This window comes from Mustela nivalis (genome assembly GCF_964662115.1).
Source record: "Mustela nivalis genome assembly, chromosome: 4".
NCBI lineage: Eukaryota > Metazoa > Chordata > Mammalia > Carnivora > Mustelidae > Mustela > Mustela nivalis.
Window position 1 is genome coordinate 152,009,036 of NC_139023.1, and position 22,665 is coordinate 152,031,700.

Here is a 22,665-nt window from a genome sequence, read left to right on the forward strand (position 1 = left end):
TATCCATGGACCTTGGGGTTGTTACCAGTTTTGTGCCATGAACATCTTAAAAATAAACATTTCCCTCTGTCTTTTGTTGGGGGGTGCCTTTGGTGTGATCCAGGGTATTATTAGAACAGTTTCACGGAGTTCTTTTCTGTATCTACCCATCCATCTGTTATATAATTATATAGACACACATTATATACATATGAGAACCTCTGACCCTGTGTATTTACCTCAGTTGAGTTATTACGTGTGTCCAGGAGTACAACCAGACTGTCAGGCAGAGCCTTAGATTTATAGCATTATTGCTGTCTTGTTAGAGACTTCAGGATGCTGGATTTTCTTGAAATCTGATCGGTCAATGTGCACTGGTTTCTGCTGTATGCCCAGTGCTGCAGATAGAGTGAATCAGCGTAAGAGTGGTGTGGTGCTGGGGAGGGCAAGGATCAGGTCACAGAATGTTCTGGAATCTCAATCTCACGTGAGTCACTCACCTTCTCTGGACCTTGGTTTTTTCCCTTGAATGTTCATGAAATCACCCAAACATCACTTCCAGTTTTTAAGACCCTGGGCCACCTGCCCTCCAGGAGACTTAGAGTTTAATGGAGATGAGTCAGCCCAAGGGGACCAATGATTAGGGGATGTTCAGAGCTAACCGATGGCCATAGCCAATGAAGAAGGGAAGGGAGGGTACAGTTTGGGCTCAGTACCCAGATTCCAAAAAGTGGCAGACGTTTTCAATTGCTGATGCCCACTCAGCCCACTCTTGGCTGGAGCTGAGCCTAAGGCCAGACCCAGGGAGCTGAAGCAAACCAGAACCCTTGGAGCTGTGAGATATCAGCAGCCAACTAGGGAGCCCAGCATTTTGAGTATTTTACACACCTCTTTCCTTGCATTCTGCATGCACCCTTTGTGGGAGGCAGTAAATCAGCCCAGTGATAAGTCACTCGGTGACACTGGGGAGAAATGAGTGCAGGGACTACAGAGGGAATAAGTGAGATGGTCTCACAGCCAGCAATCTGCTGAGACGGGCCACACATCCTGATTTTAAATTTGTTGTCCCAGAGTAATTACTTATCAGCTCCTCTCCCTCAGAAGTGTCCCATTCTGGAGGACGAATGATGTGGCATCCTAGTCAGACCTGGCAGAAAAGAGGCAAGCCAGTGGTTCCAGATTTAAGAGGGTTGGTGTGTGGGGCGGGCATCAGGACTGGGTACCCACTGGACACAGCAGCCTGTGGAGACTCAGGCTCTTGCACGCTAACTGGTCTTAGCTCACACTCCATGGGCCTCTTCCCGAGGTCCCACAGGGAGGACTCTAGACTTCTCATCCACTGGATGGCAATGGGCAGGAAGCAGGGAGAGTGAAGCCCAGAGAGAGAAGCCCAGAGGAGACAACTGGGCAAAACAGTGTTAGAAGGACAAAGTAACAACATTAGGGAAAGTTTTACAAATAGGAATTACAACACAATCTTTGAGTATTCCCTTCTTTGCTTTGTTCATTGGGCTCCTTTAAAGATGGTATCCCACCTCATGGATCACAGTGAGAAGGGACCATGGACACCCTCTCCTGGGAGTGTATGAGGGTTTAATTTCCAGATCTGGCAAATGAAGTCATATGTCAGTCCCTAACACCATAGAGCTTTTTTTTTTTTTTAAAAAGATTTTATTTATTTATTTGACAGACAGAGATCACAAGCAGGCAGAGAGAGAGAGAGAGAGAGAGAGAGAGAGAAGGAAGCAGGCTCCCCGCTGAGCAGAGAGCCTGATGCGGGGCTGGATCCCAGGACCCTGGGATCAGGGCCGGGGCCAAAGGCAGAGGCTTTAACCCACTGAGCCACCCAGGCGCCCCCACCATAGAACTTTCAATAGCAATGTGGCAGTCTCTGTCATGAATGGATTTAATTTTGAACAATGCCAAAGGCCCAGGACCCAGTCATCACTGAGGATCAACTTCAAATAGTACAACACCAAGAAATTTCTTCTGGGGCTAGAGAGTGACCCTGCACTTTGTGGGGAAATCTTTATGCTATAATTCTAGTCTCACATATAGGGATTCTTGAAGGTCTCAAAATCTAATCACAAAAATGAAGGCTAGGGAGCATTTCCTAATTTGGTGTGCTGAAGAGCATTGAAACAGATGTGCCTTCAGATGCTTCTGTGATCAGATGAGTTGGGAAAACAGAGCACCTGGTCCTGGACTTTTTGAGCCCCTGCTGCTAGCATGTGATATTGTGACCTTTAACTTTCTTCCACATTCCGATTTTTGGACTGTTCATGTTGACACTGCTGCTGGGGGAAAGGATTGTGTCCCCAACAGGATGGTGAAGTCAGGAGCTGGAGCTCGTGGGATTCTGGGCCCATGGTTAAGAGACCAGTCAGTGAGTGTGGGTTTGCAATTCTAGCTGTGCTGTTGATTCAGCAGGATCTTCTCTGAGCCACGTTAACCACATTAACGTTCTTCATTGCCTGCTCTCTGGCCCAGGTTCCCACTCTGCCCCTGCTAGGAGTGTAGACCACATAGGACTGGGGACAGATAATCGGGGGCTTAGTAGATCTGCAAGGGAGGGGCAGTTGGTCACAGAAACGAAAGACAAATGGCTGACTCTTTCCATAGTCCCTTCAGGGATGGGGCTCTAGTCACAGATTGGAGCCTTCGTCTCATCGTTCCCTTATAATTTGTTAGTTCTCTTCGCGTGTTAGGGGCTATCAGTTCTTGGCAAGGGGCTGTAAATGTTTCTTTCCAGTCTCATTTGTTCTTTTACTTCCTCCTTTTGCTTTCTTTTTTTCTCTCTTCCTCCCTTCTTGGTTTTGGTGCTTTTTCCTTCCTCTCAAAATGTTCGTGCTTCTTTGTGGGTGGGTTTTTTTTTTTAAACCTGAGTCTCATGCTTTAACTTTCCTTCCAAGCTTGAAGCTGGGCTCCTAGATGAATGCCAGTATTTTTTGTTTGTGTGCATGCATGTGTGTGTGTGCATGCACATGTGTGTGTAAAGGTGAAAGTTTATTTCCATTACAATGACAATATTCACCTGGAGAAAAGTTTAAAGGTCTCTCGTATTATTCAGTGACTATTAAGAAATATAGCATGCTCCATGTTTCATATAGATCATTGTCTGTTTCTTGATTGTAAGATACTAAAAATGTTCTGCATCTCATGGCACCGCGGTCAGAATGGAATGGATAATCTCCATGAGGCGCTGCCATTTTGTCCCTTAGCACCTGGAAGCAGAGGCCATGGGCTCCGGGCTGGGCCACTCTGGCCAGGCCTGGCAGGAGCCGCTGCTGTTCAGTGGCTGCAAGAGCTTTCAGATTAGGTGCACTGATCCTTGCCAGCCCAGACGCTGCCTGAGTTGTGTCCGCCTTCTCCTTGGCAGCCCCTGTCACAGGCCAGGCCTGACAAAGCCCAGAAGACCAAAGGCTCAGGCTGCCAGAAAAACCTCAGGATTTGTTTGCTCCTTGTGCCCCAGCCCCAGGCGCCGGCCTGAGGACAGAGCCAGGGTTGTCAGGAAATCCACGCACAATCTCTGGTGAACTTTGGATGGGACATGGGGCTGGGGTTCAGCAAGGGACATGTGGGTGGGGCTCGGGACTTTGATCCTGAAGCCCCTTTGGCTCTGGGGAGGTCTCTGGGCAGGTACCTCCCCTTTCACTGCCCAGGCCTTGCATCCCCTCTGGCCTCTGTTTCATAGCCTTGAATAGCTAGCTGCCCAGAGCATGGGCAGTTTCCATTGTGTTTATGTGTCTTACCTCCCCAGATAGGTCGTAGCATGGTCTTGGGCAGCGGAAGGTGTGCAGCCAAGGGTGGAGGAGTGGGGGTACGTGGTGGACCCCAGGAGCCATTGCTTCTGTCACATTTCATGTAATTTTTTGTTTCGAGTTGTGTATCCCCAGCTAGACCAAAACAACTTGGAGCAGGGATGTTTGCCCCAGTTTTTCTGATATATCTCTGTGCCCAGCCCTTGCTGCAGGGGCAAGGAGAGCAGACACATGACAGATGTTGGGGCTTCAGGGCCCCCCCAGAAATAGTGAAGGGCCTGAGGTCAGGTAGTGTCAGGAGGGTGAAGGGTGAAGGTGGAGCTTTCCCTAGTGAGAGCAAGCCCCTCAGAAGACAGAAGGCCCGAGGGGCGCCTCCATGACTGAGCAGAGCTGGGCTCTGTGGCACCCACCCGGTGGGTTGGCACTCACATTGGCAAGGTCCAGCGGTTGAGAGACAAATCCAGCTTTCAGGCAGTGCCCAGCAGATGTTGCTAAGCATGACCCTGGCCTCTGACTCCTTTCCCTTCTTTCTCCTCCGTTTCTCCTCTCCCTCATCCTCCTTTCCTTCTCCCAGTGTAGCCGGGGCGCAGGGGTGCTCTTGTACCTTTGCTCTAGCCCCCCCCCCCCTTCCCTCACAGACCAGGTCCAGCCACGCCCCACAGACAGAATCCAAAGGCAGAGAGATGGAGTGGTGGTAAAACAGAAGGGCATTTATTTTGGTGAGGCTGACAGCAGGAAACAGTGGACTGGCATCTCAAAGACTGTCTCAAAGGCTCAGAAAATACTCTCAGGTTTAGGTAAGGAAAATGGGGAGGGGGCCACCATGGGTGGGTGCGTGCAAGGGGACAGGGAGAGTCAAAGCATCATTGTCCCGGCACCGTCAGGGTCAGGATCTTGCTGGCCTGGGGGTAGTCCTCCTTATGAAAGGGGCTAGTTTTGATTCCCAGCATGGGATGCTTTGCCCTTCAGGTCTTCCGTCTGAGCCCAGAGACAGGCTGGAGAAAAGAACCCACCTGAAAAGTTTGAGGTCAAAATGGAGGCAGCCGAACTCCTCCTTCCCCTGCCCTGACTTGCTTGTTAGCCCTGCCTGTGGGTGGGTTCCCCAAGATGGATGGAGCAGGTCAGGGGAGAGGTCGGAGTCTTGCCTTTGATTGCGTCACTTCTCTGTGGGGAAGTCAGGGGTGGGATCCTTCAACCTCCTGGCCCACATTTTTCTTTGCAGGCACTTGGGTAGAAGTAATCTGCCATAATTCTTAGGAACGTCCCTACGAAATCGGATGCCTCAGAAATCAGGCTGTGTTTGCTTCCTTCTTTAAAAACAGTGTTTTCCTAAGTGGCTCATGGATGGAGGTGAGGTGTTTGATCCCCATTTTCAGTTCACTTTGTGTGTCTGATCGCTAAATGTCATACATTACAACTTCCCATGAGCAGCAGCCTTGTGGCCTCACAGGGATACGCTGTCAGCCGTGTGCTGCCATTCCTTCTCTTCTGCAAGTCTCCAAGTTGGCCAGGTCTGAGAGTGGTACACAATTTACATTCTGAGCCCGCATGGCCCCCACCCTGTGCTTTGCTTTGCGGGAAGGTCAGATTCCCCAATCTCCTAGCTCTTTTATCTATCCCCTCCCCCTGCAAAAACCCAGCACCAAGATTTGTCCTGGGTCTTCCAACTCCCTCTCCACCCCTCCAAACCTAACAATAATCCATCACTGTTATCTCATTTGGTGTTTACAAAGCACTTTACAGCCATTGTTGCGAGTTTTTCCTCTTATTTGCAAAGTACTTTACAACTATTATTACAAGTCTGTCCTCGGAGATGGGGTAATGCTGACCCATTTCCGAGAGAGTCGGGTTCCCACTGCCTTCTAAGTGGCTGGACCCATTCCTATGATGCCCAGCACTGGAAAGGTAGGGCTTTCATAAGTGAAGGTCACAGCTGCACCCTTAGAAATCAGGCAGAGAAACTTGTTTCGGGGCCCCTGCCCACTTGCCCTTTGGGAAGCTCCACCCAGCATGTTTCTAATGAAGGCATAAGAGATGATGGTTACCAGGGTTCACACGGGGAGATGTTCCTGCCGCTGGGGCTCACTGCCTATTACCTCCCACTTCTGGCAGCCTGGCTGCTAAGCAGCAGGGTTTGTACTCCCCTTTCTTCTGTCCAGGGTAGGGGTGTATGTGTGTGATGCAAAAGAGGAAAATAGTCTCCCCATAGTGGACTGGGAGCTGCTTAAGGTGATCAAAAGTATTTGTTTTTGTTTTAATTTTTTATCAGATTTTTTTTTTTTTTTAAAAGAGGCAACTATGGCATTCCAGAATGGCATTTTTAAGAAAGAAAAGACCACTTTATAATAGCTAGTCTACCAAAAACCCCCTCCTCCCTGGGGGCCTTAGCTGCTATCAGGGTGGGCCTAGCAGTTTATGCGTTGCCCTTTTCATTTAAGGTGAGGGTTAAACATTTTCCTCGATTGTTACCGTGTCTTCGTAATAATCATTTAAACTTCTGTAACATGTTGTTGAGTAGGTTGGATGGCAAGCCTTTCTGATAGAAAACATGGAAACTTCTGTAGATTTGGAGGGGTATTTGACTATAGAGAGACTGGGTACATCTGACAGGGTGCCTTGAGGAACCATGGCCTTGACCTCCTATCCCATTTTTTCCTTTGGCTACTGTCATTCACAGCAGACCCTTTAATATGGGTCTGACTTCTGCACTTCCCACCCTAGACAAGAAACATCTGCCATACAAATCCCAGCTTGGTTAAGGTGGGTTCTGAAAATGAGTTGAGCCTTATTATTAACTCATTATTGGTATTTTGGCCCAATTTGCCCAACTCGGTTATTAGCCTTCTGAGAATAAGTTTCCCTCTTAGCTTTTGGGACATCTATCAGAGTGCTTAAATAGCAGATGCTCAGTAAATATTTGTTAGTGACAAATACATATTTGCCAACCTCCAGGGCCTTTTCCTGGCCAGTAAAATAATTGCCTTGAATGTAACCTATTCTGTGAGGCAAGTGTGAAGGAGTTTCTAAGGCAAACCTTTGTGTCGGGGTTTCAATAAGGCCAGTAAGTAGCAGAGAAACCTGTAATTGCCAGGATGGCTTCTTCGATGAGATTCTGCCCCTGCATATAAAACCAGAAGTGTGAAGAGAAGAGGAGCTCTCCCCTTTAAAAGAGGACCAGATTATGAGGTTTTTGTCTCTAGGGTCTTCTTGAGATAAACCAGAACATGGGAAAGACGCTGATTTGTCTCTCTCTTTTTTAAAGGTATTTTCAAAAAGGTTTTATTAATTTATTTGAGACTTAAGAGAGAGCATGAGCAGGGAGGAGGGGCAGAGGGAGAAGCAGACTCCCCACTGAGCAGGGAGCCCAATGCGGGGCTTGATTCCAGGACCCCAAGAGGCAGATGCGTGACCGGCTGAGCCACCCAGCGACCCCTGGTTTGCTATCTTTAAGAGGAGGAGAGTGTGATTCTTTATCTGTGAGATCTACATACTGGAATATTTATGAATGAAATGGTAGAGCGTCTGGGGTTTTCTTCAGTTATTCAGGACGGAGGAAAGAGGGTGGAGAGATTCATGGGAAAAGACTGGCCACAAATTGTTGGAGACTGGAGGATGATTAAATAAGAGTTCATCCTGTCCACTTTTGAGTGTGTTTAAACCTTTCCATAATTAAAAAAAACAGAAACAAAACCAACCAGCCAACCAACCAACCAACCAACCAAACAAACAAACAAACAAAAACCCAACGGAACAGGAGGGTTGCATTAGCTTTGGCCTGGGAAAATGATCTAAAACAGTCCTCCATCCCCAAGCACGATTTAGGCTGGAAGACCATGTATTGGTTTAATTTTGAGGCTGGAGTGCCATCTAGTGTTCATTGCAAACACCCATCCAAAGGACGACCTTGCAAGTAAGTGCCTCTCCTTGCTCTAAGGTCCTTCTGTGAACTCCCGGTGAACAGGGTTGACTGGCTCCCGGCAAAGGCAGCACTTGCGGGTTTGGAGGTGGAGGTGGCTATGATGGTGGCAAGGGTGGTGTGCGGGCTCATTCCTTGCCTCACCCTGGCTCAGAGCAGCAAACTCGGACGGGACTTGTTTTGTATGCGGCTCTGAAAGCAGGTGACCTTGCTGGAGCGTTCTCAGTGTGACCCAGGTGCAAAAATAGCCTCTCTTGTGACCGGTGTGTGCTCAGCTCCCTGGCCTGAACAAATAGCCCCTCACACCTGCACATTGTTGACTCGGTGTGGACACACAGCTACTTGTTTGCAGGTGCAAATGACTGTTTGTGTACCCAGAGTTGAGGGAGGGCCCCCCACCATCCTCTTCTTCAGCCCACGTTCCCTTACAGCAAGTAACTGGGCCACAGTACTAGGAGAATGTGTGACCTTAAAATCCAGTGCTGGGTCCTGGTGGAGGGAGAGCTCTTAAAACCCCTCCTCTCCAAGTATCCCCCGCACTGTTGTGAGAGAGGAATCCACTCTTGCCTCTGGTAGTAGGACAAGAACGGTCCAAATTCCAGGGTAGCTGCATTTAGGGACAGAAAATATGGGTGGAATATAAAATATTCTTCAAAATAGGAAGCGGTGTATATGGAGTCAGGGAGATTTCTGGAACTTCTGAGCCAGGCTTTGTACAGATCATACGGAATAAGAAACCTGGCCCAGCCTATCTCAGCAGGGAAACTGCAATGGGCATGAGTGAAATTTGTCAATTGTAAAACTCAGTAGACCTGGACAATAGAGTTTGGGGGGTGAGTGAGTGTAGGAGACTGAGAGTGGTGGCAGTGTGCCCAGGGAAGTGAGTGACCCTAAGTCACTGTTGCTTGCAATATGGACCTATATTTTATGGACCAAGAAGCAGGAAAATCTGTCAAACTCTGATACAGCATATCATACAGATGCACTGAAATGACAAAAATGAGTGAAAATGAATCACAGCCTTTTTTGCAGGGAAGTTTGAAAATTTTGAAAACTTTCCAAAAATGTAGTCCCTTTGGTTAATTCCTTAGGAGACTCCCCTAGGAGTAGAATTACTAAGGAATAGGCAGAAATGCTAAGAATTGTACACAAAAATGAGCAGAAACTGGGTAGAGATTAAATAAAAGTTTAATGATAATGAAGGATGGCACATTGGTATGATGGGATTCCGTACTATGCTGAAATGAGTTGATGAAAAATTTCTAATTTGGGAAAAATACCTTGGTATCATGTGAAATAAATAGGCTCAAAATTATGTAGCTTGACCTCGACTAGGCAAAGTATGTGTCAAGACATGAAGTATTGCAAAGGTTAGAATAGAACAAAAGGTTAATAACACTGGTGATCTTGGAATCAGAGGATTACATATCATTTATATTTTCTTTTTTTTTTTTTTTAATTTGACAGAGAGAAACACAGCAAGAGAGGGAACAGAAGCAGGGGGAGTGGGAGAGGGAGAAGCAGCCTTCCCGCTGAGCAGAGAGCCTGAGGTGGGGCTTGATCCCAGGACCCTGGGATCATGACCTGAGCCCAAGGCAGAGGCTTCATGCCTGAGCCACCCAGGCGCCCCCATTTGTATTTTCTTTACACATTTTAATTTCTAAATTTTATGGAGCAAATCTTTTTTGTTTGTTTGTTTTTTAATAATTAAAATAAAATAAAATATTTTTATTGAAAGCGAAAAGGAATCTGAATTTTGAAGGGAAAAAAGAGAGGAGAAAGGTCTGGGTGGAATTCAGTGTTGGGTGAGAACCTCAGGGCTAGGGGCTCTGAAGGAGAGAGAGGGACAAAAATGCAGGCTGCTGGTGGTCGCTGGCTGAGTCTTCCTTTCCTCGTGACCAGGGAGAGCCTTGCTGCGACTGCCCGCGATGCCCAGAGTACAACTGTCTACTTCCCCTGACAGTCCTGGGAGCTGAGCCTCCAGTGCTTGAGGTCCGAGCCCAGAAAATGGAGCCCCCCCTCCCAACCTGATCCTCCTTGTACTCCTTGCAAGGAGAGGGCATCATGTCCTCGGCCTCTGGATTCTCCGATGTCAAGTTTTCTGGGCACAAACAGAAAGAATTAATCCTCCATCTTCTTTTCCACCCAGTAGATATGTTTGATGACTTCTCGGAAGGCAGGGAGTGTGTCAACTGTGGGGCCATGTCCACCCCGCTCTGGAGGCGCGACGGGACGGGGCATTACCTCTGCAACGCCTGCGGCCTCTACCACAAGATGAATGGCATCAACCGGCCCCTGATCAAGCCCCAGCGCCGGCTGGTAAGCACGGACCCCAACTAGGCTCAAGTCCCCTAGTCATTCCCTCTCTTGGCACCTGGCGTCGGGGCTCACGCTTGGTGGGAAATTCCCAGGGTCTGAACTTTGGACTTAAGTTTGTTTGTTTGTTTGTTTGTTTAAAGATTTTATTTATGTATTTGACAGAGAGAGATCACAAGTAGGCAGAGAGGCAGGCAGAGAGAAGGAGGAAGCAGGCTCCCTGCTGAGCAGAGAGCCCGATGCGGGACTCGATCCCAGGGCCCCGAGATCATGACCTGAGCCGAAGGCAGCGGCTTAACCCACTGAGCCACCCAGGCGCCCCTGGACTTAAGTTTTTACAAAAGATTTTATTTATTTATTTGAGAGAGATTGAGCACAAGCAGGGGGAGGAGCAGAGGGAGAGGGAGGAGCAGACACCCCGCTGAGCAGGGAGCCCCACAAGGCAGGGCTTGATCTTGGGATTCCGGGATCGTGACCTGAGCCATAGGCAGAAACTTAACCGACTGAGCCCCCCAGGTGCCCCTCAAGTCATCTTTAAAAAAGAAGGTGTGGGTGGGTGGCAACGCAGTAATTTCTGATATCTTTAGAGTTAGCTTCAGCAGCTAGGATGTTCCAGACCGTCTAGTTTAAGCCCTTCGTTATGCAGAAGTGAAAAGTGAGGCTCACCACAGCCAACAGCCTCGCCCACGGTCACAGGAATACCGAGTCTCCCATCTGGAACCAGAGTCCGGGCTTCCTGGTTCCCAGTCCAGCCTTGCCTTGGACATCTCCTGTTTTCACATCAACCCCACAAGGAAGGGGAAGTCTTCCTTACCCTGTTTTCAGCTGAGGAGTTAATAAAACCCAAAGCACAGGGGGAGATTAAGCAGGGTGTGCTGGGCCCTACGGCTGGGAAGGTTTGTAATGGGGTTTTTGGTTCTTGGCTCTGTGGTCTTTTCTAGTATAATTTGATTTGGGCCAACACAAGCTAGGCTTCATGTATATTAGGGAGGGAGGAATAAAGGGGTTAAGCCCTGATGGTTAACTTTCTTGGGGTCCCAAGGCCCATCCAGCCCCTGATGACACTTGAATGCAGTAATTCTTCCTCACATTTATTCTACTTTTGAGGAAAGCTTTTCTGCCTCAGGGCCCTGCCTGAGGAATGACTGATATGCCACTAATGCCAGTGAGGGTTAGAATTCACTGTCCTCCTGCCGCTGAAGTCCCTGTTCTGCCCCGCTCCCAGCCAGGAGGAGCTAACGTGAGGGGAGAAACCGGTCCTTCAGCTGCTCGGAGGTTCTTCAGGGCTCTGCTTGATGACCTCGCCACCCACTCAGGGCGGGACAGCCCCTCGGGGCTCCCCCTGACGTAAAAGCAGCAGTGGGCCTTCCGCTTGGACATGAAGGGTCTGCTTCTCTGTTGCAGTCGGCTTCCCGCCGGGTGGGCCTGTCCTGTGCCAACTGCCAGACCACCACCACCACGCTGTGGCGCCGCAACGCTGAGGGTGAGCCGGTGTGCAATGCCTGCGGCCTCTACATGAAGCTCCACGGCGTGAGTAGCCCACCCCGCCCCCGCCCCCCAGCCGCACTGGGGGTCCCATCCCCTAGCTCTCACTGGTCCTCCCACTTGCAGTCATGACGTCATTGTTGCCAAGACACTGAGATTTGGAAGGAAACTTACCGGCTGTCTTGGACCGTGTGGGCTGCCATAAAGCACCGCAGACCCAGTGGCCTGTATACAACAGACATTTACTCCCACATTCCTAGAAGCTGGGAGTCCGAGCTCTGGAGCCGGCGTGGTCAAAGGCTGGTGTAGATTTGGAGGATTGCTCTCTTATGGAATTGATTGGCATGTGACTCTTACTGCAAGTGTTCATGGGGAAATTTCCCTCAAAGTAACTTTTTTTTTTTAAGATTTTGCTTATTTGACAGACACACACAGACAGAGAACACTCAAGCAGGGGGAGTGGCAGACAGAGGGAGAGGGAGAAGCAGACTCTCCTGCTGAGCAAGGAGCCCAATGTGGTGCTTGATCCCAGGACCCTGAGATCATGACCTGAGCAGAAATCAGGAGTCTGATGCCCATGAACTGAGCCACCCAGGTGTCCCTGGCAGTACTTATTAAGGATAAAAAACACATGTATCTTTTGACCAGCAGCTCTGCCTTTGGGAAACTGGCCTGTAAAACAATAAAAGAATCAGTATGTAATGATGTTTGAACTGTTGGCTGCTGCAGTATTTGTACTGGCAAAATCTAGAAACCATCTTAAAGCCTCATAAAGGAATGGTTGATTAGATTGCGGCAATACTATGTTGGGGAATATTGTACAGAAATTTAAAGAAATACCAAATTAGAGCCATGTATCTTGACTTGGAGTAACAAAAAAGCATACTGCAAAGTAATATACATACTATGCTCCCATACTATGGGGGTGTGGGTGTGTTAAACACAGACAGATACAGATGGATGCATGGATGTGCACACATGTACATACATGTGTAGATCTGTATGTGTGCGTACATGTTGGCAGATGTTTTCAAGTGTAAGAAACATAAGAGGCCGGTCCTCCAGTTGCCCCATAGGACAGGATTGATAACGGAGGGATGTTTTCTTTCTTTTTTTTAAATTAGTTTTCTTTCTTTTTTTTAAATTAGTTTTTTAGTTTTAATTCCAGTGTAGTTAACATATGGTACTATTTTAGTTTCAGGTGTGCAGTATAGTGATTCAACAGGTTTGGGTTTTTTTTAGTTTATTTGAGGGAGAGGAGGGGTAGAGGGAAAGGGAGAGAGTATTAAAGCAGACCCTGTGCTGGGCAGGGAGCCTGCGCCAACACAGGGCTCAATCTCACAACCCTGAGGTCATGACTTGAGCCAAAACCAAGAGTCAGACACTTAACCCACTGCACCACCCAGGTGCCCCAGTGATCCAACAGTTCTGTACGTTATTCAGTGCTCATCATGAGATGTGTACCATGTTTTCTTGTTAGCGAGAAAGAAAAAAATAGCCAAAATATAGTTAAGACCAGTCATAAGAAAATATACTTCTTTCTGCAGAAAAGTTTATCAAGGATGTTTGTTGAGTCACTGTGATAGAGAGAATGGAGGGAAAACACCTTCAGTAGGGAAATGGTTGAAGAAACTCATGTTCTTCAATAGGGGAATGGTAGAAGAAATGGGGAAAGGAATATTATGCAGGTATTAAAAAGATTTTGTCCTAAAAAATTAAAAAATAGAATTAGCATATGACCCTGCAATCCCACTTCTGGGTATAGATCCAAAAAGAATGGAAAGCAGAGCCTTGAACAGCTGTGCATGTCCTCATGCCCACAGTAGCATTATTCACAATAGCCAAAGGTGAAAGCAACCCAAGTGTCCACAGTTGGGTAAGCACAATGTGGTCTGTCCATGCAATGGATTACCAGTCAGCCTTTAAAGGGACATATGTCCGGGTACACAGTACCAGGTGGATGAACCTTGAAGTCATCATGCTAAGTGAAAGAAGTCAGTCACAAACGGACAAGTTTCATGTGATTCTACTTCCACGAGGTACCCAGACTAATCAAACTCATAGAGACAGAAAGTAGAATAAGGGCTGCCAGGGGCTGGCAGACGGGGAAATAGCAAGTTTGTGTTTAATGAGGACAGAGTTTCAGTTTTCAAGATGAGAAATGATCTGGAGAGAGACAGAGGTGATGGTTGTATGACATTGTGAATATCCTTAACACTACTAGAAAGAGTTGAGATGATAGATTTTATGTTATGTGTATTTTACACAATTTTTTTTAAAAGTATTGAGGTTGGTGGGGATAAACATGAGGGCTATATTCTTCTGAGGTCAGGATGGGCTTCAAGTGGGCCAAAGTCAGGGTGGGGTGCTAGAGAGAAGAGAGGACACTTTCCTCTAAAGGTGGGAATACTGTTGGATCCAGCTCTCAGTTGACCAGGAGGCAGGTTCAGGTTCACCTAACCGGCAGTAATTCTCTTAACCATTCCATTTTTTTTTTAAGGTTTTATTTATTTATTTGACAGAGATCACAAGTAGGAAGAGAGGCAGGCAGAGAGAGAGAGGAGGAAGCAGACTCCCTGCTGAGCAGAGAGCCCGATGGATGTGGCGCTCCATCCCAGGACCCTGGGATCATGACCTGAGCCGAAGGCAGAGGCTTTAACCCACTGAGCCACCCAGGCACCCCTTAACCATTCCATGTTTAATCTCTGAAGTGGGTAATTACTTTTCATTCAGTCTTTCAGGCATAGCCTTTATGAGTCCCATCCAGGAGACAAGCACAGACCAGGAGTTAAAAGATTTGGTTGACCTGGCCTAAGAAACCAAATATGGGGAAGCCATGCTATTTAAAAATACTTGAAAGATGATCTAACAATTCTCTTCCCCAGACTGTTGTCTAGGCACCTGTGCGTGGTTCAAGAGCATGACACTTGACAGTCACTGCTTGTTTATGAGAAGTCAGTGCAATAAAAGTGTTGTCCATGGACAGTTTATCTCAGGACCTGGCCACAGGGCAGTCTCCCCAACATGATCTCTTGTTGCTCCCCACGGAAAGACCACATTTGGCTCCAACCAGACTTAATGCAGTGCTGAACTGCTCTAAGTAGAGTGACTTGAACTCTCAATTCACGGGGGCTGGCCCAGTGTCTGCCTATTTTCTCGGCATAATTATTAATAGCACCCCCCTTGTCCTTTTCATCGTGTCCTGATTTTGCTGATAAACTAAAGGTTTTTGCAGAAACTGTTCCTGCTGCCTGAAATGCCTGCCCCTTGTCTACTTGCCGACCTCTCACAACTTAGGCATCACCTCCTGAGTGAAGCCTTCATTAATATGGTCATGTACCACTTCCCCTCCTCCCCAGCTGGGAACACAGTTTAGTGTTTCTTCTCCATTCTCCCACACCACCTATGAGTTTGGTTGTTTCCTGCTTGTCTGTCTTTCCCAGTCAACTGAAACTCTGGAGGGAAGGAATGGTGTCTTTACGCCTCTATTTCTCTAGGTGAGTGGAACACAGCAGGTAGTATAGGAGCTCAATACATATTTGATTTCTTTCTCCAGGTGTGCCGGGGGCTGACTTATCTATTCCCAGCCCCAAGGTTGGTAGAGGAATTGCTTAGATGTTGCCTTCTCATAGTGTGTGTGCATGTTTAAATACTGTAGCAGATCATGTATAAGTGGAAAACCATATATATTGACTTGTAACCCTCTAGGTCCCAAGGCCTCTTGCAATGCGGAAAGAGGGGATTCAGACCAGAAAACGGAAGCCCAAGAATCTTAATAAATCTAAGACACCGGCAGGTGAGGAAAAGAATTGTGTGTAATTGTATGACTAACTCCGTAGCCCCCGGAGTATGTGAAAACCAGGTTTTCTTGGCTGGGTGGGCCAGCCCAGGCTAGGGAGGCATGAGAGCATTGTGCAGCCCCCACTATTCAGGACAGAATGATAACTCAGGGAGAAGTAGCATCACCATGCAACATCTGGGGTGCTTTTAAAGCAGGCTCAATTCAAGGTGCGTGATGACTGCCAGTTGCAAAGGCACTCGTGGTCCAGCTGGACCAGTTGGGGGCCAGAAACAGAAAAGAACACTACTTTTCGCTCCATCTTCTGTGCTGCAGCTGGCCATTCAAGAGCTTGGTTCCTTTATGTTCTCCTTGAGATAACTGGGATCTAGGAAAACAGGACCCCATTAGTAAACCTTGATTTGTAAGCCAATGCACAGTTAACATCATGTAGTGCCTAGCATTTTAGAAAGCTGTTTCACCATTAGTAGTTCATTGGTCCTTAAAGTTCCCCATATGACTCATTATCCCCATTTTACTCCTGAGCAAACTGAGGTGCAGAGAGGTTAGTAACTTAGCTAGAGTCACACAGCTGTGCGTGGGTAGACCTGGAATTAAACCCCACTTCCGGGTCCATATTCTGTCGCAGGTACCACTTTACCGTCTCAGTTTCTAGGTGAAGAGTGAGGACGACTCATGTTTCTATCAAGAGTGCTCCCTCTTCAACACTGCTACCCAATTAAAGTTTTCATGGGAAATACTGCCATAGAAAGTAAATCTGCATAGAAAAGTAAATCAGTAAATACTGCCATAGAAAGTAAAATACTGCATAGAAAGTAAATCAGCTGATCCGATGGGAACTTTATCTTTTAATCTAAGGCATGACAAACAGATAGATTTCCCCTTTCCACTGCTGAGACCATAGCCAAAGTTCTCCTTTCCCAAATTCCACAGCACTTACCCCTTCGGGCAGTAAGTCTCACTAAAACTTTCCATGTCTCACCCCAGTGGCCCTCTGCCTCTCTGCCTGTATCCGTACTGTCGTAGAAGTACAGCACCATGTCCTGGGGAACGTCATCACCTTATATGCTGCAGGGACAGGGAGAGCAATCATTTAGTTCAGGGGAACAGCCCCATCTTCGAAATACCAGATCCAGGGAGCCAGGTTAGGCAGCAAAACCTCATGTGAACAGATTCCACTATTTATTGCCTTTATTTATCTCATGTGTGGAGATTCACATCTTTTGCTGCAGAACCGTGAATGTATTTCATTAAGGGATGTTGCCTCCGGCACCACTGGAAAGCATTCTATAACATACAGTTATGTTATAGAATATAACATATATAACATATAGAATGTAACATATAGAACATACAGTTATGGATTTTAATACCAGACACTTTTGAATCCTGAGACTAATGTGGTCTCAAGGGTTTGGAATCCAGGGTGGTGTGCCTGTCCCTTGAGAAAGTTCCCTTGACATTCGGGTATTTTCATGGGTCCCATTTGACAACCGCTGCCCAGCACTCATGAAGGACCCTGCCTCCCTCCCTGGCAGCTATAAATAACGCCGTTAGCATGGACCTACCCTGGCTGTCTCCAAGGACTGCCATCTGTTTGCCCCTGCCCCTGGTCTGGGTGTCCTGACTCGGCCTTATTCTAGGTCCCTCGGGTGGTGAGAGCCTTCCTCCCGCCAGCAGCGCCTCCAGCAACTCCAGCAACGCAGCCACCAGCAGCAGCGAAGAGATGCGTCCCATCAAGACAGAGCCCGGGCTGTCGTCCCACTACGGGCACAGCAGCTCCATGTCCCAGGTACCCCCTTCCCCAGGCTGGGGTATAGGACCGCGGGTGGGACAGTGGTATACCTCCAAGGACCAGGTGGCTGGGTCAGCACTGGAACACGGGAGCTGTAGCTGGGCCCCAGCAGGTGGCAGCAGGAGCTGCTTGGTGGCCTTGGGGCCCCACTGAGGCTAGGGGTTGTCTGCATGAGGGTCTATTATTTTTTTTTAATTTTTAATTTTTTTTTAATTTTTAATTTTTTTTTATGAGGGTCTATTTTAATACATCTGGTCAAGTTAGGATGATTTGGGCACACAGCTATGACGCACAAATGTTGAGTAGCTCCTCCATGCTGGGACCTTTGGATACAGGGAATGCGAAGGGACACATTGGGATACAACCCACAACCTGAGTCAGGCTGTGTGCCTTGAGGGATGGCCATATGACTGTAGCGGGCTGTATAAGGTGGCACATGGGCTTTCTGGGCAGGCTGTCTCCTAAGTGAGAGGTGGTTTGGCCTTCACCTTGAAGGATGGATAGATGTTTTTTTAAGATTTTATTTATTTATTTGAGAGAGCGAGAATAAGCGCATGAGAGAGCACAAGTCTGGGGGAGGGGCAGAGGGAGAAGCAGACTCCCCACTGAGCAGGAATCCCAATGCCGATGCCGGGACTCGATCCCAGGACTCTGGGATCATAACCTGAGTGGAAGGCAGATGCTTAATGACTGAGCCACCCAGGGGCCTCAGGATGGATAGATTTTAACAGGGGGAGAGGAAGGAAGATGACCCTCCTGGCATGGGCAAAGGTGTGGAAACTACAAGGGGCAGGGTGGGTGGGCACGGAGGGTTGGTGTGGAGGTCATGGGCAGGGTGCCATTTAATGAGGGTCAGCTACAGCTCCGGCCTCAAATGTGTGTCCTGAAGATGGGTCAGCAATACTGTCATTTCCCTCTTTCGAATATGATGGCATTCCTACTCCCCAACCCCTTCCCTCTTTGGTTCCCCTGTTTGGGATGAGGATAGTCCCACACTTGGTCACTGTTTCCTGTTAGTCCTGATCTGTTCTCTACGTGCACTTGAGGGAGGCTATATCCTAAAAAGCTTTTTACTGTCAAGGTAAAGGAGCTGGTCTCATAGAACCAGGAGAGCCAGGAGCCCCTTCTGGGTATGGAGATCCGATGGTGATAAAACCATGGAAAATGTCTCATGTAACTATCAGAGACTTCTGAGAAACCCCAATATCCACACCTCTACTGGGTCCCAGTGCTCAGAAGCAGCAAATGAATCACACAGACCCTTCACATCCCATGGCACAGGGCTTTGGAAAAACGAGACACGTGCTGCTTGGTTTCTTATCCTGACCTTGTCCTCGGGTCCTCTCCCCTCATCCCTTCCCTGGCGGGGGAGCCAGCCTGGGGACATCTGTGTCATGGGGCTCCCTCCCCGGCCCAAACCCTCCCCATCCTGAGTCCTGAGGAATGATCCCATTGAGCTCATCTTATACTTTTTGCTTACAGACGTTCTCAGTCAGTGCGATGTCCAGCCACGGGCCCTCCATCCACCCGGTCCTCTCGGCCCTGAAGCTCTCCCCACAAGGTTACGCATCTTCTGTCAGCCAGTCACCGCAGCCCAGCTCCAAGCAGGACCCTTGGAACAGTCTGGCCTTGGCTGACAGTCATGGGGACATAATCACTGCATAATGTCACCTCCTTCCCTCCTCAGATTCCTGCATGGACTTGGGACTTGGAGGACGGCAGAGATGAGGCTCTGGGGCCCCAGGAGCCAGCCCGTTCTGTTGGAGAATGACTCCAGAAGAACAACTGGGAAGAAACTTGAAATTGACAGTTTGGTTAGGGGAAGTGGGTGTTGGATTATATCAGATGCCTTTCAAGGGTGGACTCCTGGGAAGAACCCAGACTCTGACCTGGAAGAACCCACCCTTTACCATGAGCACATTTAAGCCCCTTCTGTGGACTAAGAGACTTCTCTGTTGTTTTCCAGCCCACCCCTCCCCCGTAGGGGACTCGATGTCCTTTTGCCCTACCCTTTCACCACCGTGGCTGGAGATGGTGGTTTTTCCATGGTGTTCCCAGCACTGGGGTTCTGAGGGTTGGTGGAGGGGGCTAGGCGCTGGGACCTCTGGTCCAGCCTGAACCAGGGCACCTGTTTGACATGTGTGTGGATACAACAAGCCCCAGGCTGCTGCTGCCTCTGTCCAGCACTCCCCCTTGAGGCTTGGCACACCCCTGCATTCCTCAGTACCAAATCTTGACCCAGGAAGCGTCAGGTGTGGCTCCGATGCCACTGAATGCTTCATGGGGACACGGAGGAGAGGGCTGCTTCACCCACTGCAAGGTGTGCCTTGGCCGAATGACACCTTGGCAACTTCACCTCTCCCAAGTTCCTTTCCCTGGCTCTCGACTCAAACCTCCAGTCCCTTCTCCTCACCCCCCAAGGCCTCTGAAAATAAAAATCCCTCCACTGCTGAGTGATTCAGCTCTCCCTTCAGCTTGAACAGGTGTCTCGCTCTGCGAAACAGGAGCTCAGCAGTCTAGCCACAGCAGCCTCCCCCTCAGCTGTGCCCCAAATCCTTCTTCCCTGTCACCCACAGTCAGGGTCTGAGGAAGTACAAAAAGGTTCTGCTGCTAAAGCAAGTTTGACAAACACTCATCTAAGACTTGAGATCCTTCAGGAGAGCATGTCTGGTAGACACCGTCTCCCTGGGGCTGGGGCCGGCCCCTGGGCCCGGCAGGGGCTTTCCATGGATTCTGGCTCTCTTGTACTTGGAGATGTGCCTCTTGGTCAGACAGCAGGCCAAGTTCATCCAAGGGGTGTGGAGCTCCAGCACCCACTTCCTTTCCTCGGCAGGAAGTCTGAGTCTCTTGTCCGGGAATCAAACAGCTTGGGATATTGCAACATCAAAGGAAACACAACAAAACCGAACTCAGATGGAAAGACGATGACAGAGAAGACACCGAGGGTGGGCCCTGAGGGAGCCTCCGGCCCTGTGCTCTTCTGGAATTGGCCTTCTTCTGTCCATGTTGCTGTTCCTGCCCGTGATGCTGGGCCTCACAGAGACTCCTCTCTGCTGGGCCTCCTCAGCAGCAGAGCTATAGCTGACTGTGGCCTTCCTACATTCTCCCCCCAGAGGCCCAGCTCCCAACCCCCAAATCCTCCTGGCTGTAGCAGAGAATATTTTTAAACCAAGATTCTGTTTTAATCATCATTTACATCGCTTTCTTCCGTGAAGGCCACCCTCATGTACCTTCCTAACCCACAAACCTGTTAACATTGTCTTAAGGTGGAATGGCTGTAAAATCAGTATTTAACTAATAAATTCATCTGTACTCCTCTTCCTTCTCCTCCCTCAGAGGTCATTACTGGGAGGCTCGATGCTGCCCTCTGCGAGGTAGTCCCGAGTCACAGAGGCCCCTTCGCCAATCTGCCCACAGACTGCACAAAATCGTGTTCTCTCTTCACTCATGTATGGCAGTTGGCCAGGATTTCTTTATGAGACGCTGGCTAGTGAAAAGAACCCTCGTCCCAGCCCTGCTACTGACTAGTTTGCCACCTTTCCCGGTAACCTCTAGGCTTTGGTTTCCTAACAGAGGGTCGGGCCAGCTATTAACTAAAGTTCCTTTCACCCAACGGTTGCTGCCTGATGAAGGGGGCCATTTCTAGAGCTTTCCTCAGGGCCAGCGGGGTTGGGGGTGGGGCGTGAGGCAGAGCACAGAGTGGTGGTCTGTCCAGCCCACCTGGCTTAAGATCACTCTAACCTGTTCTTGCCCTCGTCCACTTCTTTATGGTTTGATCCAAACCAGCTTCTAGAGGGGAGATGAAAACTTGTCCCTTATCCATTTGTCTTCACCTGCTTAGGCGACAGAATGGCTTAATCACTTCATTGTAAAAGTGGGCTAGGAGTGGGGGTAGTGGGCCTGAGGCCACCCTCTGACTCAGTACCTGTGGGATGGAACCCACACAAGCAAACCCGTCCCCGTTCAGAGCTATTCGTGGTGGCCGCCTGCTGCTCTCACCTGGCTTTTGCCAAACCCATGGGCAACTGTGGCCTTGGCTTTTCAGAGCACCCCCATTATTTCTGAGCAGGTAAGGGGAAAAAAACTTAGGACAATCAAATTTTATGCAAAATTAGAAAAGCTTTTAAATTTGCTAAGGAACAGTTAACCTACTAAATAAACATAGGTATAATCCAGAAGAACGTGTAGTGGATGACTGACAACTACGAGTAATAAGAGATTCAAAAACATAAACCCTAGCAGGATTTATGCTGGTTTTGGGAAGCACACGTTTTCTGATGACTAAGTCTTGGCTGAAGACATTTGCCACTTCCCTTTAGGAATGGCTTTTTTTTTTTTTTTTAAAGGTTTTATTTATTTATTTGACAGAGACACAGCAAGAGAGGGAACACAAGCAGAGGGAGTGGGAAAGGGAGAAGCAGGCTTCTGGCCAAGCAGGGAACCCGATGCAGGTCTCAGTCCAGACCCTGGGATCATGACCTACGCCAAAGGCAGATGCTTAATGACTGAGCCACCCAGAGGCCCCTAGGAATGGCTTTCAGAACAACCTCATTCTTTATAGAGACATAACTTGCTCTTCAGCTCAGATGGTATCAGCAAGCTGGATTCAGCTTTCCTGCTCTCCAGACTTGGTTGCTTCCCCAGATCGCGTCCATCCTCAGAAGAGGTCAAGTTGCTATCAATCAGGATATTCTAAAGGATGCAATTCTCCGAGGGGCAGGAAGTGGCTGGTGTGGGAGGATTGGAGGTGGGGAGGCTCTCTCAAGGACGGCATCATTACAGTGATGTGGTGAGTGAAGCAGACAAGGCATGTGTCCAGGTTAATCAGTCCTTCACATTCTCACCTCTTGCTAGGGCGAAACCTTTGGAAGTGCAATTTAAAGTAATAGTCGGAGAGCATTTTTGAATTTTTGTAGCATGTTTAGCTGTGATTATACCTGGCTTGGGATGGTAAGAGTGAAAATATGTTTGTATTCACTGGACATGCATCTCATGGAACTGGGTACGGGTTATTTGGAGGAACCTCCCACCCCTTGAGCTCCTAGAATTTGACACACCTGAATACTGAGTGCATAAGAAATAGCCATTTGGAAAGCTGCTTTTGGAGTGGAGGGGTTTTTTATTGTTGTTGTTGTTGTTTGCTTTTTAATCATTTTCCGACATTGGAGACTACTCTTCAGATCGTGTCCTTGCCCTGCTTGAAGCTAGAACCAAATGCCATCTCCCGTAACAACCCAAATAGGTGTGTCATCCCATAACCAAGGATCAGCCTCAGAGCTTCAAAGTTTAGCCTGGGAGGTGGAACCTGGATTCCCAAGGTCTCTGCTCCCTGACGCTTCTTTCATTTCAGCCACTGAGGCCTCTGTCCTGAAGCCTCCTGGGGCATGCCGCTATTCTAAACCACACTGGGTCCAGGACGATTTTACTCTCCCCTTTAGGGGCTGTGGCATGTCGCTCGCAAACAGACTGTTCAGTAACTGTGAGAACTAAACAATCCAAGTGCAGAGAACATGAAAACAGACCTCATTTTTCCAAGTCCGGTTCGATTTTGGTCTGAAGCCTGGGAGGGCATGAGTTCAGTTTTGCAGAGGTGATCTACAGTGGTGCTGGCAGT

General features: G+C 48.5%; 1 protein-coding gene across 6 annotated transcripts in view; it reads left to right on the plus strand.

Annotated features, from left to right (window-relative positions):
• The window catches only part of GATA4 (GATA binding protein 4), an 82,726-nt gene extending 62,360 nt beyond the window's left edge, over positions 1–20,366 (plus strand). For 5 of the 6 annotated variants that reach the window (XM_082726925.1, XM_082726923.1, XM_082726924.1 and 2 more), the window contains 5 exons: positions 9,806–9,975; positions 11,377–11,502; positions 15,166–15,253; positions 16,900–17,048; positions 18,534–20,366. In XM_082726925.1, coding sequence (XP_082583051.1) covers positions 9,806–9,975; positions 11,377–11,502; positions 15,166–15,253; positions 16,900–17,048; positions 18,534–18,716 — 716 coding nt within the window. In that variant the 3' untranslated portion in view covers positions 18,717–20,366. The remainder of the gene's footprint in view (positions 1–9,805; positions 9,976–11,376; positions 11,503–15,165; positions 15,254–16,899; positions 17,049–18,533) is intronic. The other variant, XM_082726927.1, reaches the window with a different exon arrangement.
• The last annotated feature ends 2,299 nt before the right edge of the window (positions 20,367–22,665 follow it).